Source organism: Chaetomium tenue (genome assembly GCF_020726465.1).
Source record: "Chaetomium tenue strain MPI-SDFR-AT-0079 chromosome Unknown F5144scaffold_1, whole genome shotgun sequence".
NCBI lineage: Eukaryota > Fungi > Ascomycota > Sordariomycetes > Sordariales > Chaetomiaceae > Chaetomium > Chaetomium tenue.
The window spans coordinates 4,478,744-4,498,331 of NW_027117329.1; the positions used below are offsets into that span (position 1 = coordinate 4,478,744).

At 58.2% G+C, this 19,588-nt stretch overlaps 7 protein-coding genes across 7 annotated transcripts; 3 read left to right on the forward strand and 4 right to left on the reverse strand.

The window, feature by feature from the left end:
* The first annotated feature begins 58 nt into the window (after positions 1–58).
* On the forward strand, positions 59–4,138 carry F5144DRAFT_58234 (uncharacterized protein). Its single transcript, XM_066789494.1, has 3 exons — positions 59–2,819; positions 2,873–3,561; positions 3,626–4,138. The coding sequence occupies exons 1-3, from the start codon at positions 241–243 to the stop codon at positions 4,126–4,128; spliced, it is 3,771 nt and encodes a 1,256-aa protein (XP_066649027.1). The 5' UTR covers positions 59–240; the 3' UTR covers positions 4,129–4,138.
* Positions 4,139–4,144: 6 nt separating this feature from the next.
* Positions 4,145–5,686, reverse strand: F5144DRAFT_617527 (eukaryotic phosphomannomutase). The gene is made up of 3 exons (XM_066791884.1): positions 5,365–5,686; positions 4,811–5,265; positions 4,145–4,742 (listed from the first exon to the last, which is right to left on the reverse strand). Exons 1-3 carry the CDS (start codon positions 5,452–5,454, stop codon positions 4,490–4,492), a joined length of 798 nt encoding a protein of 265 aa, XP_066649028.1. The 5' UTR covers positions 5,455–5,686; the 3' UTR covers positions 4,145–4,489.
* Positions 5,687–5,835: 149 nt separating this feature from the next.
* F5144DRAFT_557140 (uncharacterized protein) lies at positions 5,836–6,682 on the reverse strand. Its single transcript, XM_066788005.1, has one exon. The coding sequence runs from the start codon at positions 6,578–6,580 to the stop codon at positions 6,287–6,289; it is 294 nt and encodes a 97-aa protein (XP_066649029.1). The 5' UTR covers positions 6,581–6,682; the 3' UTR covers positions 5,836–6,286.
* On the reverse strand, positions 6,465–9,784 carry F5144DRAFT_58329 (Sodium/calcium exchanger protein-domain-containing protein). Its single transcript, XM_066789552.1, has 2 exons — positions 7,344–9,784; positions 6,465–7,223 (listed from the first exon to the last, which is right to left on the reverse strand). Exons 1-2 carry the CDS (start codon positions 9,640–9,642, stop codon positions 6,640–6,642), a joined length of 2,883 nt encoding a protein of 960 aa, XP_066649030.1. The 5' UTR covers positions 9,643–9,784; the 3' UTR covers positions 6,465–6,639.
* A 1,083-nt stretch (positions 9,785–10,867) lies between these two features.
* F5144DRAFT_502939 (condensin complex subunit 2/barren) lies at positions 10,868–14,047 on the forward strand. Its single transcript, XM_066786413.1, has 4 exons — positions 10,868–11,025; positions 11,158–11,773; positions 11,831–13,480; positions 13,552–14,047. The coding sequence occupies exons 1-4, from the start codon at positions 10,937–10,939 to the stop codon at positions 13,837–13,839; spliced, it is 2,643 nt and encodes an 880-aa protein (XP_066649031.1). The 5' UTR covers positions 10,868–10,936; the 3' UTR covers positions 13,840–14,047.
* F5144DRAFT_617532 (uncharacterized protein) lies at positions 14,048–15,917 on the reverse strand. The gene is made up of 3 exons (XM_066791885.1): positions 15,663–15,917; positions 15,203–15,487; positions 14,048–14,589 (listed from the first exon to the last, which is right to left on the reverse strand). The coding sequence occupies exons 1-3, from the start codon at positions 15,795–15,797 to the stop codon at positions 14,317–14,319; spliced, it is 693 nt and encodes a 230-aa protein (XP_066649032.1). The 5' UTR covers positions 15,798–15,917; the 3' UTR covers positions 14,048–14,316.
* A 1,186-nt stretch (positions 15,918–17,103) lies between these two features.
* Positions 17,104–18,404, forward strand: F5144DRAFT_58708 (uncharacterized protein). Its single transcript, XM_066789815.1, has 3 exons — positions 17,104–17,379; positions 17,457–17,706; positions 17,754–18,404. Exons 1-3 carry the CDS (start codon positions 17,214–17,216, stop codon positions 18,244–18,246), a joined length of 909 nt encoding a protein of 302 aa, XP_066649033.1. The 5' UTR covers positions 17,104–17,213; the 3' UTR covers positions 18,247–18,404.
* The last annotated feature ends 1,184 nt before the right edge of the window (positions 18,405–19,588 follow it).

Here is a 19,588-nt window from a genome sequence, read left to right on the forward strand (position 1 = left end):
ACCTCAGTTACCCCTCTACCGCTAAGTGCCCCCACCCTTCCGTACAAGGGTCTCTTTCAAGGAGGGGTTATCCTTCTGCTGCTGTCAGGGTGACACCACCCCCAAGAGATTCAACAAGAGGACTCCAACAACACCAGGCTCGTCGCGAGTACCGGATCATTCTCCCTCCCGACACACGAGGCCTCGGGCACACACCGTCGCAACTTCAAGAAGAGCCAGGGCACCCATCTCCCACCCAACATGGGCTCCCGATCGCGCGACGTTCCCGATGAAGAGCTCTTTATGAGCCGGCCGGGGCCTGCCGAGGACTGCGACAGCCCTACGGTCGGACCGCTAAGGATATTCAAGCCGCAGAGCCCGGTCGGCGCGGGTGGGGTTTCGAACCGGCCCAAGTACCCTGCTCCCCCGACTTCGTCCTCGCCAGCCGGGTCAGCTTCTTCTCCAGCGTCCAAGTCGGGCATCGCATCTCTCCCGCCGCTCCCGTCCTTCCCGTTCGGCGCGTCGAGCTCTGCTGCCCCGCTGCCCTACCCCGACGACAACTCGAACCCCCAATCTAAGCCCCAGCCGTCCAAGCCCAGCTGGCTCCCTTATCCCGATGACGGACCCAAGCCTTCTCCTCCGGCAGGCAGGGTCTACAGCCCGCCGCCCATTTCCTCGGGCTCCCCGGCGCAGAAAGAGTCCTTTGCTCGGCCGACAGTGAACACCGGAGAGAAGAAGACAGGCCTTGCCGAACGGCGCGGGACAGCCCCTAAACCGTTGCAGAGCCCGGTCAGCCCCGCCGGCGGCGACGAGGACGACGCCGGGGGCCTCTTCGCTAAACCCCTGAGGAATCCTCCGGCCCCTGTACCCAAGATCTCGAACGCTTATCAGCAGAAGCCCTACTATCCCCCGCCCGGCGGCGCAAGCAGTAATCTGGCACCGAGCAGTGGTCTGGCACCCCCCATCGGCCGCTTCTCTTCCACCGCCTCCAACTCCACAACGCGGGCAAGCCGGGGATCGCCGCCGCCGCCCGAGACACCTATCGTCGAGCCGGGAACTATCCCCGGAGGAGGTATCGAAGCACGTTATGCCGCGGCGGGTATCTCGGGCACTGCGACTCTCAACGGCCTCCAGGCTCCGAGCGCTGCGGCGCAATCTAGGCTAGCACAATATGGACACCAAGCCCCGGTTGCCGCAACTCCTCCCCAGCCCCGGCCATGGACACCTACCGAAGCCCCAGGCCAGCAGCCGTTTGGTCCCCCTACGGTGTATCAGGGTGACGATGTGGTGTCGGACCCAACGCCGCCACAACAGACACCAGCTTTCAACCTTCCCCCGAATCCCAACCCGGCCTCGCATCCCTCGCAGACCCCGCAGGCACCCGCGGGAGGCGCCCTGCAGGTGAGCGTGCTGGAGCAGGACTTTCAGCGAATGCAGGCATCGACTCCGCCGCCTGCGTACACCAGCGTCAACCCCAACGCGGGCTCAAAGTATCCCAACGAGAAGCAGCGCCCGACCCAGCCGCATCCGAGTTCGAGCGTGCCGAACATCACCCCCGCCGCCACTCCACCTGCCGCTACCTCAAGCGCCCACCCCATTGCTAGCCCGACCCCGATCAGCGCTCCGACACCGCAGAAGCAGAAACAGAGCCCACCCGTGGCCGCTGCCGCCGCCATCCCCGCGCATAATGCCGGCCATCCCGCCTTCGCCCAGGAGACCAAACCCGCCGCCGCACAGAATGGGCAGCCGGCGCTGACACACACCCCTTCGCTCCTGGCGGCGACTCAATCGCCACCTCCGCTACCCGAGGGCTGGATCGCCCACCTCGACCAGAATTCGGGCCAGTACTACTACATCCATCTGGCGACGCAAGCTACGCAGTGGGAATTCCCGAAGGGACCTACCCCCTTGAACCACCACGATGCCGCGCCTCTGTCGCCGACGGCGTCGACCTACGGAAACCCCTTGGCGTCACCGCTTCTAGGTGGGGGTAAGGCAGGCCTCGCCTCGCCCATGTTCCACCCCCAGGGTCATCCCGGATATGCGGAGAGTATCATGAGCGTCTCGGCCTCTGTGGCCCCTTCCATGGGAGGGTTCTCCGGGCCCCCTCCCACTGCGGGCGTTGACGTGTACAAGGTCATGCCCACCAACGGCGTGTATTTCGGGCCATATCTGCGCTATGTCAACATGGACCTCGAGAGGGGCATCTGGCACGGCAGCATTCTGCTGGTCACCGACGGGCAGCAACCACCAACTATCCACCTCCACCTGAGCATGGATCTCTCCCCGAACCCGCGTCAGCTCGTGCCGCAGAACATCTACACACACCAGAGGTGGACCTTCTACAAGTACGACATGGACCTCCAGATGTCGGAACAGGGGACCGAGCGGTGGACATATGCCGTGACCTCGCATCTCGGGTGCACGAGGTACGAATTTGTGGTCGCTGGTCGCTACGAAGTGGGATGGCGCATGATCGCCCACTCGGGTAACGACTTTTCCCCGTCGACGAACCAGAACGAGCGAGCCAAGCTCGGAGGCGTCGGCTTCATGTGGAAAGACATTCTGCAGAAGAACGTTGAGTGCGGCGGCTTCCATGTTCAGCTTGGTCTAGGTGCCCAGATCTACGGCGATCGGCTTTGGAAGGAGGTACCGCTGCTGAGGCAGTGGCTTGCGATGCAGGGCAGAGAGAACCGCAAGAATGCCCCTTGGACGGCGAGGCACCAGGAGGAGGTGTCCCACGCTTACTTCCACTACTACTCCAGCCACTTCGACCAGCCGTTCATGCGCGAGGCGTTCGCCCAGATCCCACACGTGCTGCAAGTGGATGACCATGATATGTGAGTTTCGCCCGCCGTTTGTGTGGAACAATAGCAGGATACTGACTTCTCAGCTTTGACGGGTTTGGCTCGTATCCCGACTACATGCAGTCGTCGGCCGTGTTTAAGGGCATCGGCCGCATCGCCATCGACATGTACTTGCTCTTCCAACACCACACCACGGTCGAGATTCTGCGCAACGTCAGCTCCGACATGGACCTGTTCACCATCACGGGCGCTGGTTGGCACTTCGTTAAGTACCTTGGTCCCGCTGTCGTTGTGGTTGGACCCGACTGCCGGTCGGAGCGCACACAGACGCGCGTCATGGCTGGGCAGACGTACCAGGGGATCTTCCCCAGGGTGGCCACGTTGCCTCCCAGCGTGCAGCACTGCATCTGGATGCTGTCGGTGCCCGTCGTGTACCCCCGGCTCGAGACGGTTGAGACGCTGGCCAACACGTTCGCCACGGGTAAGAAGGCGGTTAACACAACGTACAATATCCTCGGCAAAGTGACCAGCTCGGTGGCGGGCGTGGTTGGCGGCAAGGAGATGGTGCAGCACGGGTTCAAGGAAGTCAAGAAGGCCGTCGGCAAGACGGGCCTGATGGGCAACGTGCTCAACCAGTTTGGCGAGTTCGACATCGCCGAGGAGCTTAAGGATCTCTGGACGCACGATTCCAAAGATATCGAGCGCACCTACCTCATCCGCACCCTGCAGGGCATCGCTCAGCAAAAGGGCATCCGGATGACTTTCCTCTCTGGCGGTAAGCCTTTCCACCCTCCCCCTCCCACACCTCCCCACCCCATACTAACCCACCCGTACCACAGACGTCAACTGCGCCGGCGCGGGCCTCGTACACGACCCCTCGCACCCCTCCGACCACAAGACCATGTACCAAGTGATCGCCTCCCCCGTCGTCGCCGCCCCCTGCTCCAACTACCTACTCAAGATGCTACACAACAACAAACTTTTGTACGTCCCCCAAAACGGCCACAAATCCACGCACGAAGTCTCGGACACCAAGGAGGACATGATGGAGATCTTCCACACGGACGCGTCGGGCGGCGCCCGCGAGTACAAGAAGCTCATGGCCCGCCGCAACTATGTCGCCATCGTCGCGTACGACCCGGACGGCGCCGCCGCGGGTCAGGCCCAGCAGCAGCAGCAGCAGGGTGGGTATGCGGCGAGTATTGCGAGTAGTGGGGGGAATTCGGGCGGGTTGAGTAAGTTGAGTTTGGCGGTGGATTTTGTGGTGCAGGGGGATGGGATGTATACTGGGACGACCAAGTATGGGCCGGTGATTGTGCCGCATTTGGAGTATGGGCATTAGGGGGGGGGGGGGGGGTGGTCATCGTTTTTGGAATAGGATCTGGGGGTTAGATGACGGCGAGGGAGGGGAAGGAGAACGGGTGATGTGGTGATGAGTGATGAAGGAGATCTGTGGTTCTTATTTCTACTACTTGTTACGGCTCTTGCTTGAATGTTTTTTTTGGTTCTTTGGGGAGAGAGGGGCCGTTTGGTTTCATAGCCTTGGATAGCGGGTGTTTTTTGAATGATACGTATCTACAATCATCTAGAGTTTTCTTGGATTAAATCGCGTTTATTTTGGACCCGCCACGCCGATGCTAAGGCATTACCCAACTGCATTAATTATCTATCCATCTGTCACTAGATGTCCGCCTTTCCACCTTTTACAGATTAAACAGCTTCTTGAGCTCGTCGATGGTGTCCTGCGGGCCCGTGACGGTGTGCCCGATGGTCCGGCTGTCGCTGAAGATCTCGTAGTCGTTGCCGCCCTCGAACGTCTTGTCGCCGAAGAAGTGGATCGTGGTGTACTCGACGCCGCCGGGCCGCTTGGCCTCGTTCTCGATGTGCTGCAGGCAGTACGTCTTGTCCCAGCCGGTGGGGAAGACGTCGAAGGAGATTTGTCCACCGATGGAGAAGCTGTTCGTTGAGGAATTGTTAGTTGACATGGTATGGGCGATAAGAAGTAGGGGAAAGGATGTACGCACGTCAACCCCAGGTGACCAAAGCGCTCGCGCAGCTTCTCGACAAAGGCCTTGCGGATGCCGTGCTCCTTGTCGTACTTCTCGTAGTCGTTGCGCTCCTGGGTGCTGGCGTTACGGCCGACGGGCGAGATGTTGACCATGCCGTTGCGGAACTCGATGAAGGTGCCGCGCTTGACGGGGATCTCGAGGTCGGCGATGTAGTGCAGCACGAAGCGCACCAGCTCCTTGTACTGCTCCTCGCCGATCCACTTGATGAAGCTGTTGGACGGCAGCTGCTCCTCGAGCCGGTACGCCGTCAGCCCGTTCTCGGCGAAGCAGAAGTCGAACATGGTGGTCACGTTGACCGAGGCGGACCCCAGCTGCTCTTGCTGCTTGACCAGGTCGGACCCGCCCACAAAGCCGATCGCGACCTTTTGGCGGAGGCGCTCGAGAAGGTTGAGCATTTCGGGGGAGGCAGACTGGAAGACGCGCGCCTCAGGTTAGTTTGCGGTTGGAGTTGGAGTTGAAAGGGCGATGCTGATATGTTTCGAAGGGGGAGGGACGGGGAAGGGGCATACCAAGCGAGCAGGCGTCAGGGTGCCGTCGACATCGAACAGGACAACCGTGTTCTTGATCTCGCGCTCGGCGAGGGGCGGGTAGGAAGCCATTGTTGATGGGGTAGGTAGGTGGTTGGTGTGGTTGGTATGGTCGATGTAGTTGGTGGAAAGAAATTCGAGTTTAGGGTGGAAAATGGAAACCGCGAGGAAGACAAAAGGCGAATTGGTTGGGCAGGTAGGGCAGATACAGCTTCACAAAGTCGGCGGTTCAAAGTTTCGGTGAAGGATATCCCCCTCTTCGAGACTGGTTCCTGGCCCCACGTTGTCGTCTGGGGAAGCTGAGAGGCGGCTGCCCCTCCCTGCTGCTGCGACCCCTCCATTGACACCCAAGCATGCCCCACTCCCCTTATGCCGGCGGCCAAGAGGGTTATCTTCAGGGGTTCAGGGCTATCATAGCCTAGACTTACCCATTGTTCATGAGGTATGCTGACACCTAGGTAGGGAGGTAGTTATGTACCAAACACCAGATCATGGAAATAGACAAAAAAAGTATTTACAGATTTACAATATCCACATAACATAACCACTGGGTTACGTAGTCAAGAACCTTTCCGATAGATTTGCCTCCTTCCATAGTTCTAGCGCTCTAAAACGGTTTCTCGGGGAATACCCCCTTTAAAGTACAAGGCATGACCTGCCAACTCGTCATCGCAATTGAAACCCTGAGTTCTCCCAACCCCAATTCTATACTCGGCATCATCCCTCCGAGAGACACAAGCCATGACTACCCATCACCTCCTTCTGGATGGCCGCCATTCTCTTCACAGGCCCCCAGCCAGAAATCGGGGGCTTCATTCCGCTCTCGGGTCGGGGTTGGGTATTTCGCGGGCCGAAGCCAGTGCATCCCTTCTCTTTCTCGGCGCCAACCTGGCGCTATGTTCAACTAATTCCTAGCCGTGACGCATCCCATAGCTTGGCCGAGTGGGATGGCTGCTGTTTCCGGCTCCCTTTCATGGGTCAAGCGCGGGGTAGGTTGACGAAATGCCAGTGGTAACGGCGGCCGTGGTCGAGTACCGGCGATCCTGACCCTCCCGGTCCGATTTAACCTTCCAGCAAATGTGATATATGTGCCGTGCCGGCTCTGTCCTGCAGCATATGCTATGCAAACACGGCAGAGCGGCCGCATAACCGGACCCTGTACCGTGTGTAACCCACCGGGGAGGGGCTCGAGTCCCATCCGAACCTCGATCGGAGATCCCACATCCCGTCGTGATTCCCCTCCCCTCACTCTCCTCCTCACATCCCCAACGACACATCGGCAAACGTCCCCGTCATCTCCACCACCAGATTCACCACCGTCCCCACCGTCCAGATCCCAATCAACCCCCACCCAATCTTCCTACTCATCACCCACCCATTCGACGGCACCACAATCAACAGCACCACCAACGTCAACAACACCGTCACCGCCGAGATCATCAACGTCCCCCCCACCCTGACCCGATACGGCTCATACCTCAACTCACTCCCAGGATGCTTCCGCTGCCGCCTCTTCGCCTTACTAATGCCCATCCACGCACCCCCAATGCCCACCCCCAACAGTATATTCAACATCGGCCCCCCAAAGCACGCCGCCAGCGCCATAACGGGATACCCCAACCTCGCCACAGTCACATCCGCCACCAGATCCCCCAACGAATTACCCACCGCGAAGACGGTCAGTCCCAGGATGGCCTCGGAGATGCCCAGGATGACGCCCAGCGCTTTGAGCACGCCGACGACCTCGCCGGCGATGGTGGAGATCCAGGCGACCGAGATGATGAAGCCGAGGAAGCAGAGGAGGAAGTGGTAGCGGGGCTTTTTGTGCGGGGTGGTGGTGGCGAGGAGGGCGGCGAGCAGGAGGAGGGAGGTGAGCAGGGTGTAGAGGAGCATGCGCAGGAGGGTGCGGCCTGGGGAGGGAGGGGGGGTGTCGTTGGGGTTGGTGGTGGTGGTGGTGGTGGTGGTGGTGTCGTCGGCGGTGGTGTTGGCCCAGAGGATGGTTACTACGAAGAGGGGGCCTGTGAAGAGTTGGACTGCGACCAGCCATCTGTTCCAGCCGCCGTTGCCGGTGGGAGGGGGGTTGGAGGTGGCGGTGATGGTTGTGGGATGGTCCGAGCCCGGGCCGGGGTGTTTGGGGAGCTGCGGGACGGGGAGAGTGAGGGAGGGGGGTTGGTTGGGGGGTTCGTCGGTGCTGGTGTTGGTGTTGGTGTTGAGAGACACCGACGACGGCGATCGGCTGAATGGCGATCTGGACGAGACGGAGCGGGTGCGCCGTCGGTACGCCTGCCACTCGGTTTCGGGCTGGATCTCGCCGTTTTCTTCTACTACGACCGCCGGCGCGATGTTACCGGGGTGGCCGGGTTCTGGCGGGTCTGCGATGCCAGCCTCGGAGTCGTGGTCCTCGTTCTCGGTTTCCACCACCGGCAGTGTGGCCACTAAGAGAAAGATGCTCGGAACCGAGATTAGGCTGACCACTTTATCCCACCACGTCTTTTCCTTCCAGCCCTGGAGGGTTGGGAAGACGGTGGCGAGGAGGACGTGGGGTGCTGGCAGCACGCTGTAAGGCCACCATTTGACTGGCTTTGGCTGTTCTTCCTGGTCGCCAAGATCCAGGACAGAGTGGTGCCTTGAGTCCGCGGGAGCCGGGAATGTGAATGCGGGTAGTTCCTGTAACGGGGTAAGGGCTGCAGGGGACTCTGACAAGCCCGGGAAAGGCGAGAGGGAGGGAGAGGACTGCCCGCTGGAACGGCCGCTCGGGGAGGGGATCCTGATTTGCAGTAGCTGTTGGCCCTGTTTCGGTGATTGAGAGGTAAGGTCAGGGGGAGGGGCCGAGCCAAGTGGTGGCGCAAGCATTCCGTCGATAGTGCGAGCGGCCGAGCTGTTGCGCGTATGTGACATGGGAGAGTAATCAGGGCGGGAAAAACCGGTATTATGATCCAGGTTCAGTGGCTCGTTTCCGTACGACAGGGCGCGCTCTCTCACAAGAGGGACATGGGCTGGCATCGTCTGGTTACGTGGGCGGCCCCTGGGATCCTCAAGGCCGGCAGTGGCTGGTTGCTGAGTCGATTGCGACCTCCCAGGGAGCGGGCCGAGGTGCATGTTCCTTTCCTTCTGCAAGGAGGACAGAACCGATCGGAACTCGAGCACACCCAGAAGGCTCGGCCTAATCGGGGTGATGGTGGTGTTGCTTCGTCCCCAGCGGGGCCGGTTGACACGCATGCTGCTCGCCATTTCGGCGGCAACGTGTCTCCCCTTCTGTTCCTCCTCGTCGTCGTCGTCGGCCGGCACCCCTCCAACCTCGATCCGCGGTCCCCGCTCCAATATGCTGACATCCCCGTCCGAAGTACTGTTCGAACGGCTGCCGACAGGGGCAGCGTCGTCCTCGTCCGGGTCATCGCGGTAAGGTTCTAGCTCGTCGGAGCCGTGGCCCGAAGCGCTGTAGAGGTGGGCGCGAGCGGCCACATCCCTCGCCCGCTGGCGCCTCCTGCGCGCCGTAAACCAATGCCACCCCACGACGACCACCACATAGAACAGGTAGAAGCCGATCATGGTGAAGCACTCCCACAGGTGCAGCTCCCCGTCAGCCAGGAAGACCATGGTAAAACTGATAGCGATGATAAAGAAGACAATGTCTCTGACAAATGTCCTCTTGCTGACCTTGAACTCGCGCACCAAGGCCATAGAACCAGCCACCACGGCGGTGATGAAACCTGCAGCACCGATCAGCTCGCCAACCGCCATGCTCCCGCTGTTGGAGCCCATGGCGGCGAAGGTGCTGAACACATCCGGGGAGCCATTTCCAAAGGCTAAGAAAGTGACGCCGGCCAGACTCTCGCTCAGACCCAGCACGCTGGAAATGGTACTCAAGTTGACGCTGAAGAAGTCGCTGGCGGCGATGCCGATGGTGGTGAACAGCAGACCAAGCCAGAGGGCGAGGATGGTGAAGGCGACGGGCTTAGCGGAGCCCAGAGTGCAGTAATAAAAGGACAGGTAATGAATCAGGCCGGCCTCGTCGTCCTCGCAGTTGGCCAAGATGAAAGCGCACTGGTCGGCGGCGTCGTGAACGTTGCGACAGTCGGCGTCGGTCTCGTGCAAACCTCGCGGACTGAGTAAGGAGCGGCCCCGCAGATGGCCATCGCCGATGATTCCCGATGCCGTTGACTGGAACAGCGCAAGAGTGGCTATAACGGCGACGAGGAGGATTGCCGCAACGGCCGGCCGAGCGCCGTATCGGCGGCGTATTGGGCGGGATGGCGGCATTATGTTAACGGGGGAGCATGATGGTATGTGGTTTAGATTGGAAGGAGATATTCGTAGATGTAAAAAGTATTGTGGTATTCCGAATGTCAGGAGATAACGAGTCAAGTATTCGTAGATCAGATAAATCGCACAGAATCAAATTATGTTGTTAATGTCTTAAGTTGTTGTTTTGGCTAGGTAGATGAGGTGATGAGATCACTCCATCTTAGGCTCAGGTCTGGGCCGAGACAGCTCTCAGACCGACACCGACAAGACGAGTTGTCGCATTGCGTGTCGCCGTGACGTTAACCCGCTGCTATGGACGCGTGGGAAAACCAGGATCGAAGAGCTGTCATTATTACCGAATCCGCCACCATCAGATCCATGTCATTTCCTTTGAGGCCGCCCATTGGACAAAAAGGTGCTGCTGGTTTGGGACACCACTGAAACCTGCTTCGCCAGCTGGCCAGCCAAGCGAGCTTTGGGATTAAGAAAGCAGATGCAAACCAATGAATATTATTGCGGCCACCGCGGTGAGATACGCTTTTCGCGGGGAAGAGTTCCGGAGGCGTGTCAGAGCAGAACGATAGTTTGGCAGGTCTAGCCAATGCATCCTCTTCCGGAGTGACATCAGCGATGTAGCAGCAAGTTGAAGTCGGCCAAATGATCCGAGGTATGTATACTTCGTACGAAGAAGTCCCAGTCCATTGGGACGGGTTCTGCAGGGAGGGAAACAACTTCAGATTCCAGCACTGCCTCTGCCTTCCATGCGTGAAACACGGGAGGGCCAAGGTTGAGGAAAGCGACGTCCCCAATATCAAGCTTTCGGTGCAGATCTGCAAAGCAAAGGCCGGCGGTTCGACTCCGCATGAATTGTCCATGTCACAGATCAACCTGGTTGGTGGTAAGCCGTCTGAGACGATCAGATGGTAACTCTGCTGTGTGAGGATCCATCGAGCATAGCGAATGAGAGCCGAACCAAATGGCAACCCGCCAGATATTTTGACGATACTGTCGCGTCGAAGTCTACGTTGAGTTGAGGGGCAGAGGGGTTCATAAATCACAAAAGTGGAATGGCTCAGAAAGCATGGATTGAAAGAGCTGGGGAAGATGGGGAAAATGGTGCGAGTGGGTGGCCCGAGACGCCCCTGAGAGCGGGGCATCTTATCAGCACGTGCTTTCACCCACCCTCCAACCAATCGCCGGCCGCTCCCGGCTCAACCACCAAAGTAAACAAACAGTTTTGGGTTACCACTTCCGGAGTCGACGGCTTCAGCGCCTTTGATCTGCAACAACGTCACGACTGCACGACAAGATGCCTCGAGTCGCCCAGGGACACCGCAGGAGTGTGAGTAGAGTGCCCTCTGGCTCTCTGCTTGCATCGCCTTTCAAATCACCAGTAAAGTGAGTCGCGCCCTATGACATCTTGATTTTCGGTTCCCCGCAGAAGAGACCGCCTGAAACATCACGTACCACACACGCATACACACACGCCAGATGCATCGAGACAGCCTTCATTAATCGCAAATCTTGTAGAATCCCCCTCAACGACGATGCCCACGAAAAGGCCCAGCGATCCCACGGCCGCAAGGCCGCCCACGAAGCCCAAAGCAACCAGCTCAGGGCCGCCGCGACAAACACCCCACGAAAGTCGAGTTCCTCGTTTAACGACCTCCAGGATGCCGAGCCGCCAGGATCCAGCCCGCGCACTCCGCGACGCCGAAAGAGTGGTGCCCACACTATCATCATGGACGACGACGAGCCGCTCATTGTGGGCGGGAAGGCCGTCACCCCGATGAAGCGGGTGCCCATCCTCGCCAACTTTGAGGAGTGGATGAAGATGGCCACCGACAACAAGATCAACGCCGCCAACTCGTGGAACTTTGCCCTTATCGACTACTTCCACGACATGTCCCTGCTCAAGGAGGGCGATGGTGTTAATTTCCAAAAGGCCAGCTGCACGCTTGACGGCTGTGTCAAGATCTACACGAGCAGAGTCGACAGTGTCGCCACCGAGACGGGGAAGCTGCTGAGCGGGTTGGCGGATAGCCGCGACAACAAGAGGAAGGGTCGCGACGGCGATGAGGAAGAGGAGGAGGAGGAAGACGAGGTCGATGAGGATGGCAATGTTAGGAAGAAGGCCAAAAAGAAGGTGCGCGGACCTGGATAACAACTGTATCTCCTTGCCGCACCACTAACCACGAAGCAGACTCAAAGATCCTCCGAGGCCACCCTTGCGCCATCTTTTGCGTCGCTGCAACTCAAAAAGCTCGAACTTGAATTCGCAGTCGACCCGCTCTTCAAGAAAGCATCCGCCGACTTTGACGAGGGCGGCGCAAAGGGCCTCCTTCTGAACCACCTCATGATCGACTCGCAGGGGCGCATTGTGTTCGACAGCAGCGACGACGCCGAGGACGCGGCCAGTTCCAAATCCCGCGAGCGGGGCGGTAGCGAGGATATCGATGGCCAGGATGAGGATGGCGACCTCTCAATGGCCGATCGGGAGCTGACCTCGGTGCCGGAGGAACCAGAGGACGAGGGAGACGTCGAGATTGACGTTGGCGGCCTGGGAGCGAGATTTTTCCCAGACCTCGGTCTCTTGGACAGCATGGACGTCTGCCCCTCGCTCAAGGCATTCGACCTAGGCGACCCCTCTGGCTCTTTGGACATCCCCTTCCTCAGGGCACCCGACGACTGGCGCGACCAAGATAAGGAAAAGACCCCAGGGCCCGGCGGGATTGGCGACAAATCGGGCATGTTTATTGATGAGGAAAACCCTCTTGGCTTCGACGACGAAGACGGGCTCGGGACCTTCGACTTGGGTGGGGATGTGGAGTTCGGCGAGGGAGGAGAGGCATGGGCGCGGGAGGCTGCCCTAGAGCCGCAGATGATGCGTGTTTATGACGCTGGCTTGGGGATGGGCGATGGCGCTGGCGCCGACGGGGAAGGCGATGGCGCCGATATGCTCGACGCCGGGGATGGCGACTATGCCATCTCCATGACACACGCCCAAAAGGCTGACAGGATGCACGAGGACATCCTCGGCTACTTCGACCAAGCCCTGCAGAAGAACTGGAGCAGCGCCGAGCACTGGAGGATACGAAAGATCAAGGACGTCAACAAGCCCACGGAGCCGGCGAGGCAGCGCAAAGAGAAGCAACCGTTCGAAATCGACTTTGCTGCCCCCCTCGACCCCGCCGTCGCCGAGGTCATCTATACCCAAGCCTCAAGTAACTCGACCATCTCCCTCCCGAAGAAAGACTGGAAATCCAAATCGCGTAACCTCCTCCCCGACGACAAGCATTTCAGCTCCAAGCAATTGCTCAACCTCTTCCTGAAGCCCAAGGCCCGCATGGGCCGCCGGCGCGCCCTAGGCAGCGGAAGCAGGATAGGCAACATGGACTCGCAACGCCAGCAGAACGACGTCCCCGAAGGCGAGATGGACGAGGCATTCTGGGCCTCGCAGAAGGCACCTCTCCAGTCCGCCGAACACGGCTCCTCCCCCGACGAAGGCCTGCCCCAAGGCGACTACGACGCCAACTTCTTCCAGGACGACGGCCTGCCTTTCGCCGGCGGCGGCGGCCTGGGCGATGACGACGACGACATGGACGAGTTTGCCGACGCGCGCGAACACTTCTCGCCCGAGGCCGGCGGGCCCATGACCGACGTGGGCATGACGGGCGCGTTTGGCGGGCTGACGGTGACCAACCCGGCCGATCTGGCGTTTGGGACGATGCTGGTGACGCAGAACAGGAGGGCCAGGCCCGAGTATGTGCAGTACGCGCGCGTGGCGAAGAAGGTCGATGTCAGGAGGCTGAAGGAGGAGATCTGGAAGGGGATGGGCTTGGAGGACCTTGAGGTGAGTCCCGCTTTTATTGACCCCCCCTTTTTATTTAGGTACCCCTGAAATTAACGACGTTTCTCCATCAGGAGCAAAACAACGCGGCAAACAACAGCCGCCTCATGACCCCCACCTCGCCCGAGAAACCCGCCTCGTCTCGCAACGGGGAGGACCCGACGTTGAAGTTTACCGAGGTCATGACCGGCCTGCAGCGGGTCTACGCGAAGCCGGTCATGGACGACATCTCGACTAGCTTCTGTTTCATTTGTTTGTTGCACCTGGCCAACGAAAAGGGCCTCGTTATTTCCAAGACGGAGGGGTTGGATGAGTTGTTGATCAAGAAGGACTGGAATGCGGAGATTACGGAGGGGGAGTAACTAGCCAACTAGTGTGGTGTTTTTGGGATGAGGTGTTGACTGATAAAGAGGTTAGGCTGGTTGGGTTTGGTTGGCTTTTGTATGACCGGCTGGGTTGGGTTTCATTTTTTTCTTGTGACCGACGAGTTGGTGATGAGCAACGCATGCCGATGTACACACACACACGCAGCGGGCTGGCTTGGGTGTGGCCAATGATGGTTTTTTATGATGAATGTCATTGTTTACACTTACACCAACCAAACCACCCTTGCAAGGACCAGGCAGGAACGGACATGCAGCCTGAGCGTTGCGAGTCCGGTGCTACTCTTGAAATGGTTCTCTGTGTGGCATGCCACGCTAATGCATGTCGTTTATACCCAGTCATGCGAACCAACCCATCCCCACGTGCCCCCAAATATGTCTTCGCCCTGATAGAGAGACAGCAACCCCATGTTCGTCTATACATCAAAACAAGCCCATAAACCAAGACCAGCCCCTTCACACCCCCTTCTTACCCTCCTCACCAGAAGAACCCTTCCCGTCCCCATCCCCATCCCCACCCTTCTCCCCACCCCCCTGGCTCTTCCTCTCAACCGCCTCCTGCTCGTCCAGCGCGTCGAGATCGGCCGCCGACACCCCGAACGACGCCAGGATCTCGTCCAGCTTGCCCTCCAGGTTGGTCAGGTTCGCTTCGAGTGTGCTGGCTGTTTGTTCACCCCTGTTTTGTTTGGGAATGGGGGGTGTGGTGGTTAGCTGGCTGTGTGTGTGGGACTTGAGTGCGTGTATGTGTATGTGTATGTGTGTATGAGTGTATGAGTGTATGTAGGTGTATGTGATGTATGTGTATGTGTGTATGTATGTATGTATGTATGTATGTATGTATGTATGTGTGTATGTGTGTATGTATATCTGGGGTGGATGGGGCTATGTGTGGATGCGTATCCGTAGCGTGTGTCTGTATGCGTGGATAGGTGGTGGGCGGCAACGGCGGCCGGAAGCCGGCAGCCATGTGGCACCCTCCGGCCTTTCTCCCCGGATCTGCGGTTTTTCTTGCGCCTCCCCTTCCACCCCCACAACAACTTTCCTCGGAGTCGCTGCCGAAGCTATTCGGTGCGCGGGTAGGATGGGAGCGCTAATAAAAGAAAGCAATAACAAAAAAAAAAACGGCAAAGTGAAAACGAGTAGGCGCTAGCACTAGGGCTGCAGCTTTGCTTCTGCCCGTCCCATTCCGTAACGCGGCTGAACTATCGCATCGTACTATGCCATGCGGGCTGGGGGATTTTGGGAAAAGGATGGTCCCGTGAAGCGCCGGCGGATCAATCGTCCCCTTTTTTTTTCAGGGTCCCTTTTTCAGGGTCCTTTTGCTGCAACATCCCCTGCATACGGAATAGGGGTACCCGCCGACCCGGGTCCAGCTTGCTACGAGGGATGGGCGTTGCTGCAAGTGGTCGGGGCGGGGCCTGATGGTGTCTCTGGCTTCTTGTGAAGCGGTGAAAAGAGTGACCCAGTGGTGGGGGGAAGGGAGCGTCGAGATAGGGTTGCCATTCCTGGGTAAATCACCCAATTCCGCACCAGTGGTGGCGGGTGCAGTTCTTGAAATCGAGAACCCGAATCGTGGGCTCCGAGGCAGGACATGGGGTGGAGAGAGAAGCGGCATACCTTGCAAGGTCTTTGAGGGCCTAGACCGCAGGGACGGCAACGTCAGCGACGAGTGGCCAGCATGGACACGAGAGAGGGACAGGGCTGAAGAAGCTGGAAGAAGAACGGGCGGGTGCCCCCGAGAAGCGGACCCGAATGGCGGGCACGTGCCAGGGAGGGTGCTTGGTTTAGTGTAGTTGGCTTACCTGGGCTAGATTGTCGCCGACCGACGACGAGGACGGTGATAGCGCCGGCGGTTCGTGAGCAGGGGCTTGTTCGGGGTTCCCGTTGTTGGAGGGGGTCTCGCCCTCTTGGGGCTTGGGGTCCGTGGTTGGTGCCATGTGCTGACGGGGGATATGATTCGTGTTTTTTTTCTTTCTTTTTCTCTTCTTATTGTCCTCGCAAAATCTGTCGTTCTTGTTCTCGATTGTTCTCGACCTCTAACTAACTTCAAGCTGAGATGTAACTAGGGAATAGAAAAGTGTGGCTTTCTATCGAAAGATAACTGAACGAGCCACTTAACGAGGGGTCGGAGTTCACGCCGTGCCAACCGAAACGAACGAAACGTCCGACGGCTGTGGCGAGGGGAGTGGCTAATTGCACGGAGTACCTGGCTATTTGCACGGAGTAGCCTCGAACCCAAGTCAAGGCTCAGGAAAGAACCAATAGTGAGCCACATTTACCACATTTAGTGGGCCTCACGTGAGAAATTGGCACACCAAAATTTTACAGCACTGTCCCTCAGTCGACCTGCCTCACCACCAAATTCAACAGTCAATCCCACCACAAACATCACCACCAGCCTCAATTGAAGCTAACCATCGCTATCCGCGCCGGCCTCGCTATCCGCGCCGGCCTCGCTACCCTTATCTTAGCCTAGCTCAAAGGCTTAAGGTGAACCTCAATAGAAGGTAGCTAACTCCCAAGCTTAAAAAGGCTCTATATGCCGAATGGCGATAGCCTCAACGGGGGCTGTGGGTGATGATGTTGGTAGGTGGTGCGATGAGCTGTTGAATTTGGTGGTGAGGAAGGCCGGCTTGGGGGCGGCACTGGAAGATTTTGGTACGCTTAGCCTAATAAGGCCTAGTTACTCCGTGCAATTAGCCAGGCACTCCGTGCAAATAGCCACTCCCGTGGCGAGGGACGGCGTTTGTGTGTTGGAAGCGGCTGCAACCTGCCAATCCTCCCTAGGTAGAATTGACTATCTTTGTAGGTACCTGACTCCACTGGTTCGGCGCCGAAGCTGTCCCTCGGTTAGGTAGTGAACTAATGTTAGTTAGTTACGAAGTACCCTTATGCAATTGCGGTTTGTCGGTAACTAACTAACGCCACGGAAAGAAAAACAGCCAAGCTCTCAGGGAGTTATCCGGAAGTCGGTGCTGCGATAATTAAGCTTGTTTTGATAAGTCGCCACATGGTGCTCTTTGCCATGCGACCGCGACCAAATGCATCCCAGGGGTACCCGAGGGACTGTGACGTGAGAGCGAACGGTCTAGGCCTTCGACCGGTTGTCCGATGTCTTAGCCAATTGGGATGACGGCTGTCCCCTGCCAGCCCGTTCCCTCTGCGGGTCCCCAAAACGAGCTCATGACCGACCAGATGGCACAAGGCATGCTAAAATCGGAAATCCCATAAGCGCTGAACCGGCAAATCTCAAAGCGAGGCAAGACGGGTGGCCCGGCTTCGATGTACTTTTCTTTTTCTCTTTTTTTTTCTCTCTTTCTTTTTCCTTTTTCCCCCTACCCCCGCCAGAGTTGATGGTATTTGTGCAATTCCGCATCTCCCCGGCTCCGTGCAAACCACTTCGCATTCACGCAGTGCCGGCCTCTCCCATCTCCCATGGTGCCTTGCAATTAAAAACAACTACAAAGTCCCTAGTTACTTCGTATTCCAAAATGCATCGGGGCTTTGCCATCTCATCGAGAATGCACTTTCCGTTTTTTACATGCCCATCATCTCATGTACACGGTCCGTGTAACTAGATTCCTGACCGCCTGGGTGAATTGTATTGGGAGGGACAGCAGGATGCATGTCCGTCAAGGCGAGAGTGGCATCGCAGAATCCCGGATCTTCGATTGCAGGGCAAAACGTCGATGATGGGCCTCCCAACCCATCCGGCGGTTCGTTGCCGAACCCGCCACAGCCCTCGGGCCCGGCTCCCCGCGCAACACCAACGGGATGGCCAAGCAGCCTAGGCGACTCCATCGACCAGCATTTCCTTCAAGGCAGCCTGAGGCAGCCTACAGCATGGTGGGTGCATGGGAAAGGAGGAATACCATCATTCTCAACAATTCCAGTTTCCCGTCATTCCCGGGTCGGGTTTTGGTCACGTTCGAGCCACAGAGGCGCCATCGGGCATTCCGTCGTCAATTCCATCTCGATTCTCAATTCCATCAAAGACAGCCGCCGAACACGCCCGAACTTCCACAGAACAAATGCGGGGATTGGTTCGTCGGTGGTCATGCCTGCACCGCACTGCAGCGGTCACCTTGCTTGATTCGGAAAAGCGGCGGGTACAGCACCTGCCATTGGTCCAATAGCGCCTTGATCCCTCTAATAATCGTACGTTTTTCAAATGTCTGCTCGATTCGATGGGATCGAGATGGCTCTTCTTCGATGGAGGACGAAGTACGAAAGTCATGTCCTTGTTCGCGGGATTCTATTTTCCTGGCGCATTCCCCATACGAAGTACTTCGGGGCCCGTCATGGCATTGTTGTTCGCCGTTCTCAAGGCGACTAGGGTGCGATTGGGGTGCGACTGGGAGTTCCCTGCGACTGGGAGTCCCCTGACAAGCTTGGGGCTTGTTCCTGTTTGTTTAGACAGTTTCGCCATACTTGTAACTAATGGTTCGTATGGAAACGCTATTCGCGCAGAACCAGCATGGGAAAAGGGATCGATCGCCACCCCCATCGGCATTCCCATCGCTCAACCCATCGGTTGCACGATTATTTACCCATGGGGCGAGATGGGACCTTTGAGACAGTATTTCTTGCTGCACACACCACCGCCGTTGAGAAGGAAGGGGCAAAAAAGGCCGCAAGAGAGGCCGAAAAATCAAAGCAAGCCCGGGTCGAGTGAGATTGCAGCATCGCTGACGTTAGTTTATGTCAATTCGACCCAACCCAAATTTTGCCGCCCAGTGGACGGGAGCAAAAATAAAGGCAGTCAGGCGTGCTAGGCGCATTCTCAGCGAGAGAGAACACGTCGTCGATCTGCTCAAACGATCACGATCCCCAGAAAGCTCGGCTGCTTTGAGGACGAAGGACTTCCGGTACTTCGGCGATCCCTTGGTTTCAACCGCGGTTCCGTGCCAGGCTGTACCAAGCTTGTTTTCTTGGACAAGCATTTGCATCGCTCCGATTCTTGTTGTATGTAGGCCACAGGTGACGGGCTGTCAACCGCCTTGCCGCCTTCAGAGAGATCGATCGCAGCCCAGCCCCCCCCATCGCTCAGGTGCTCAGCCGGGCTCTACACAGTCTCCATACGCAACAAAGCCATAGGATGTGCGGAGCAGGGCCTCGACTCCAGGCTCCATGACAAGCCCGTACTCGCAGATCCGGACTTTTCAGTTGACGGCTTGACGGGCTGCACCTCGATCCGGGGCTGATTGCCTCGAACCGGTCCTTGCATGCAGACGACCAGCACACCAGAACCCCAACACAACCCCAGAAGGCCGGAGAACTACAGAAGCAGCCAGAGCCCTTCCCTTCACTTCGCCTGACCCGGCGAAGCAGAGTCTAGACCCGAGCACTGGCCCATGTCCCCGTTTTAATTTCACGCCGCCCAGGCATTTGCCCACTCCAGCATCCCCCCCGGCCAGACGCGAGCCGGTTCCCGTTACACCAAGACAGTCCCCGTTCCCCCATTCAAGCAGGCGGCTTGCCCCTGTTCCGTGTAAGTACCCTCTCCCAATAGCCTTCAATACATCATCATCATGGGGGACCCTGGCCATCTCGATTCCGTCCCACCTCTGCTTCTTCTCGTGCTGCAACTCGGCATGTCATCGCGAACCTGGGACTTCCACCCCACCAAACCAAAAACCCCGGCTTCCGACGACAGAAATGCCATGGCATAAGCGAATTTGTCTCTCGACCTTGGAATTGACTCCCTCCACAGATTTCCCTGCTTCGG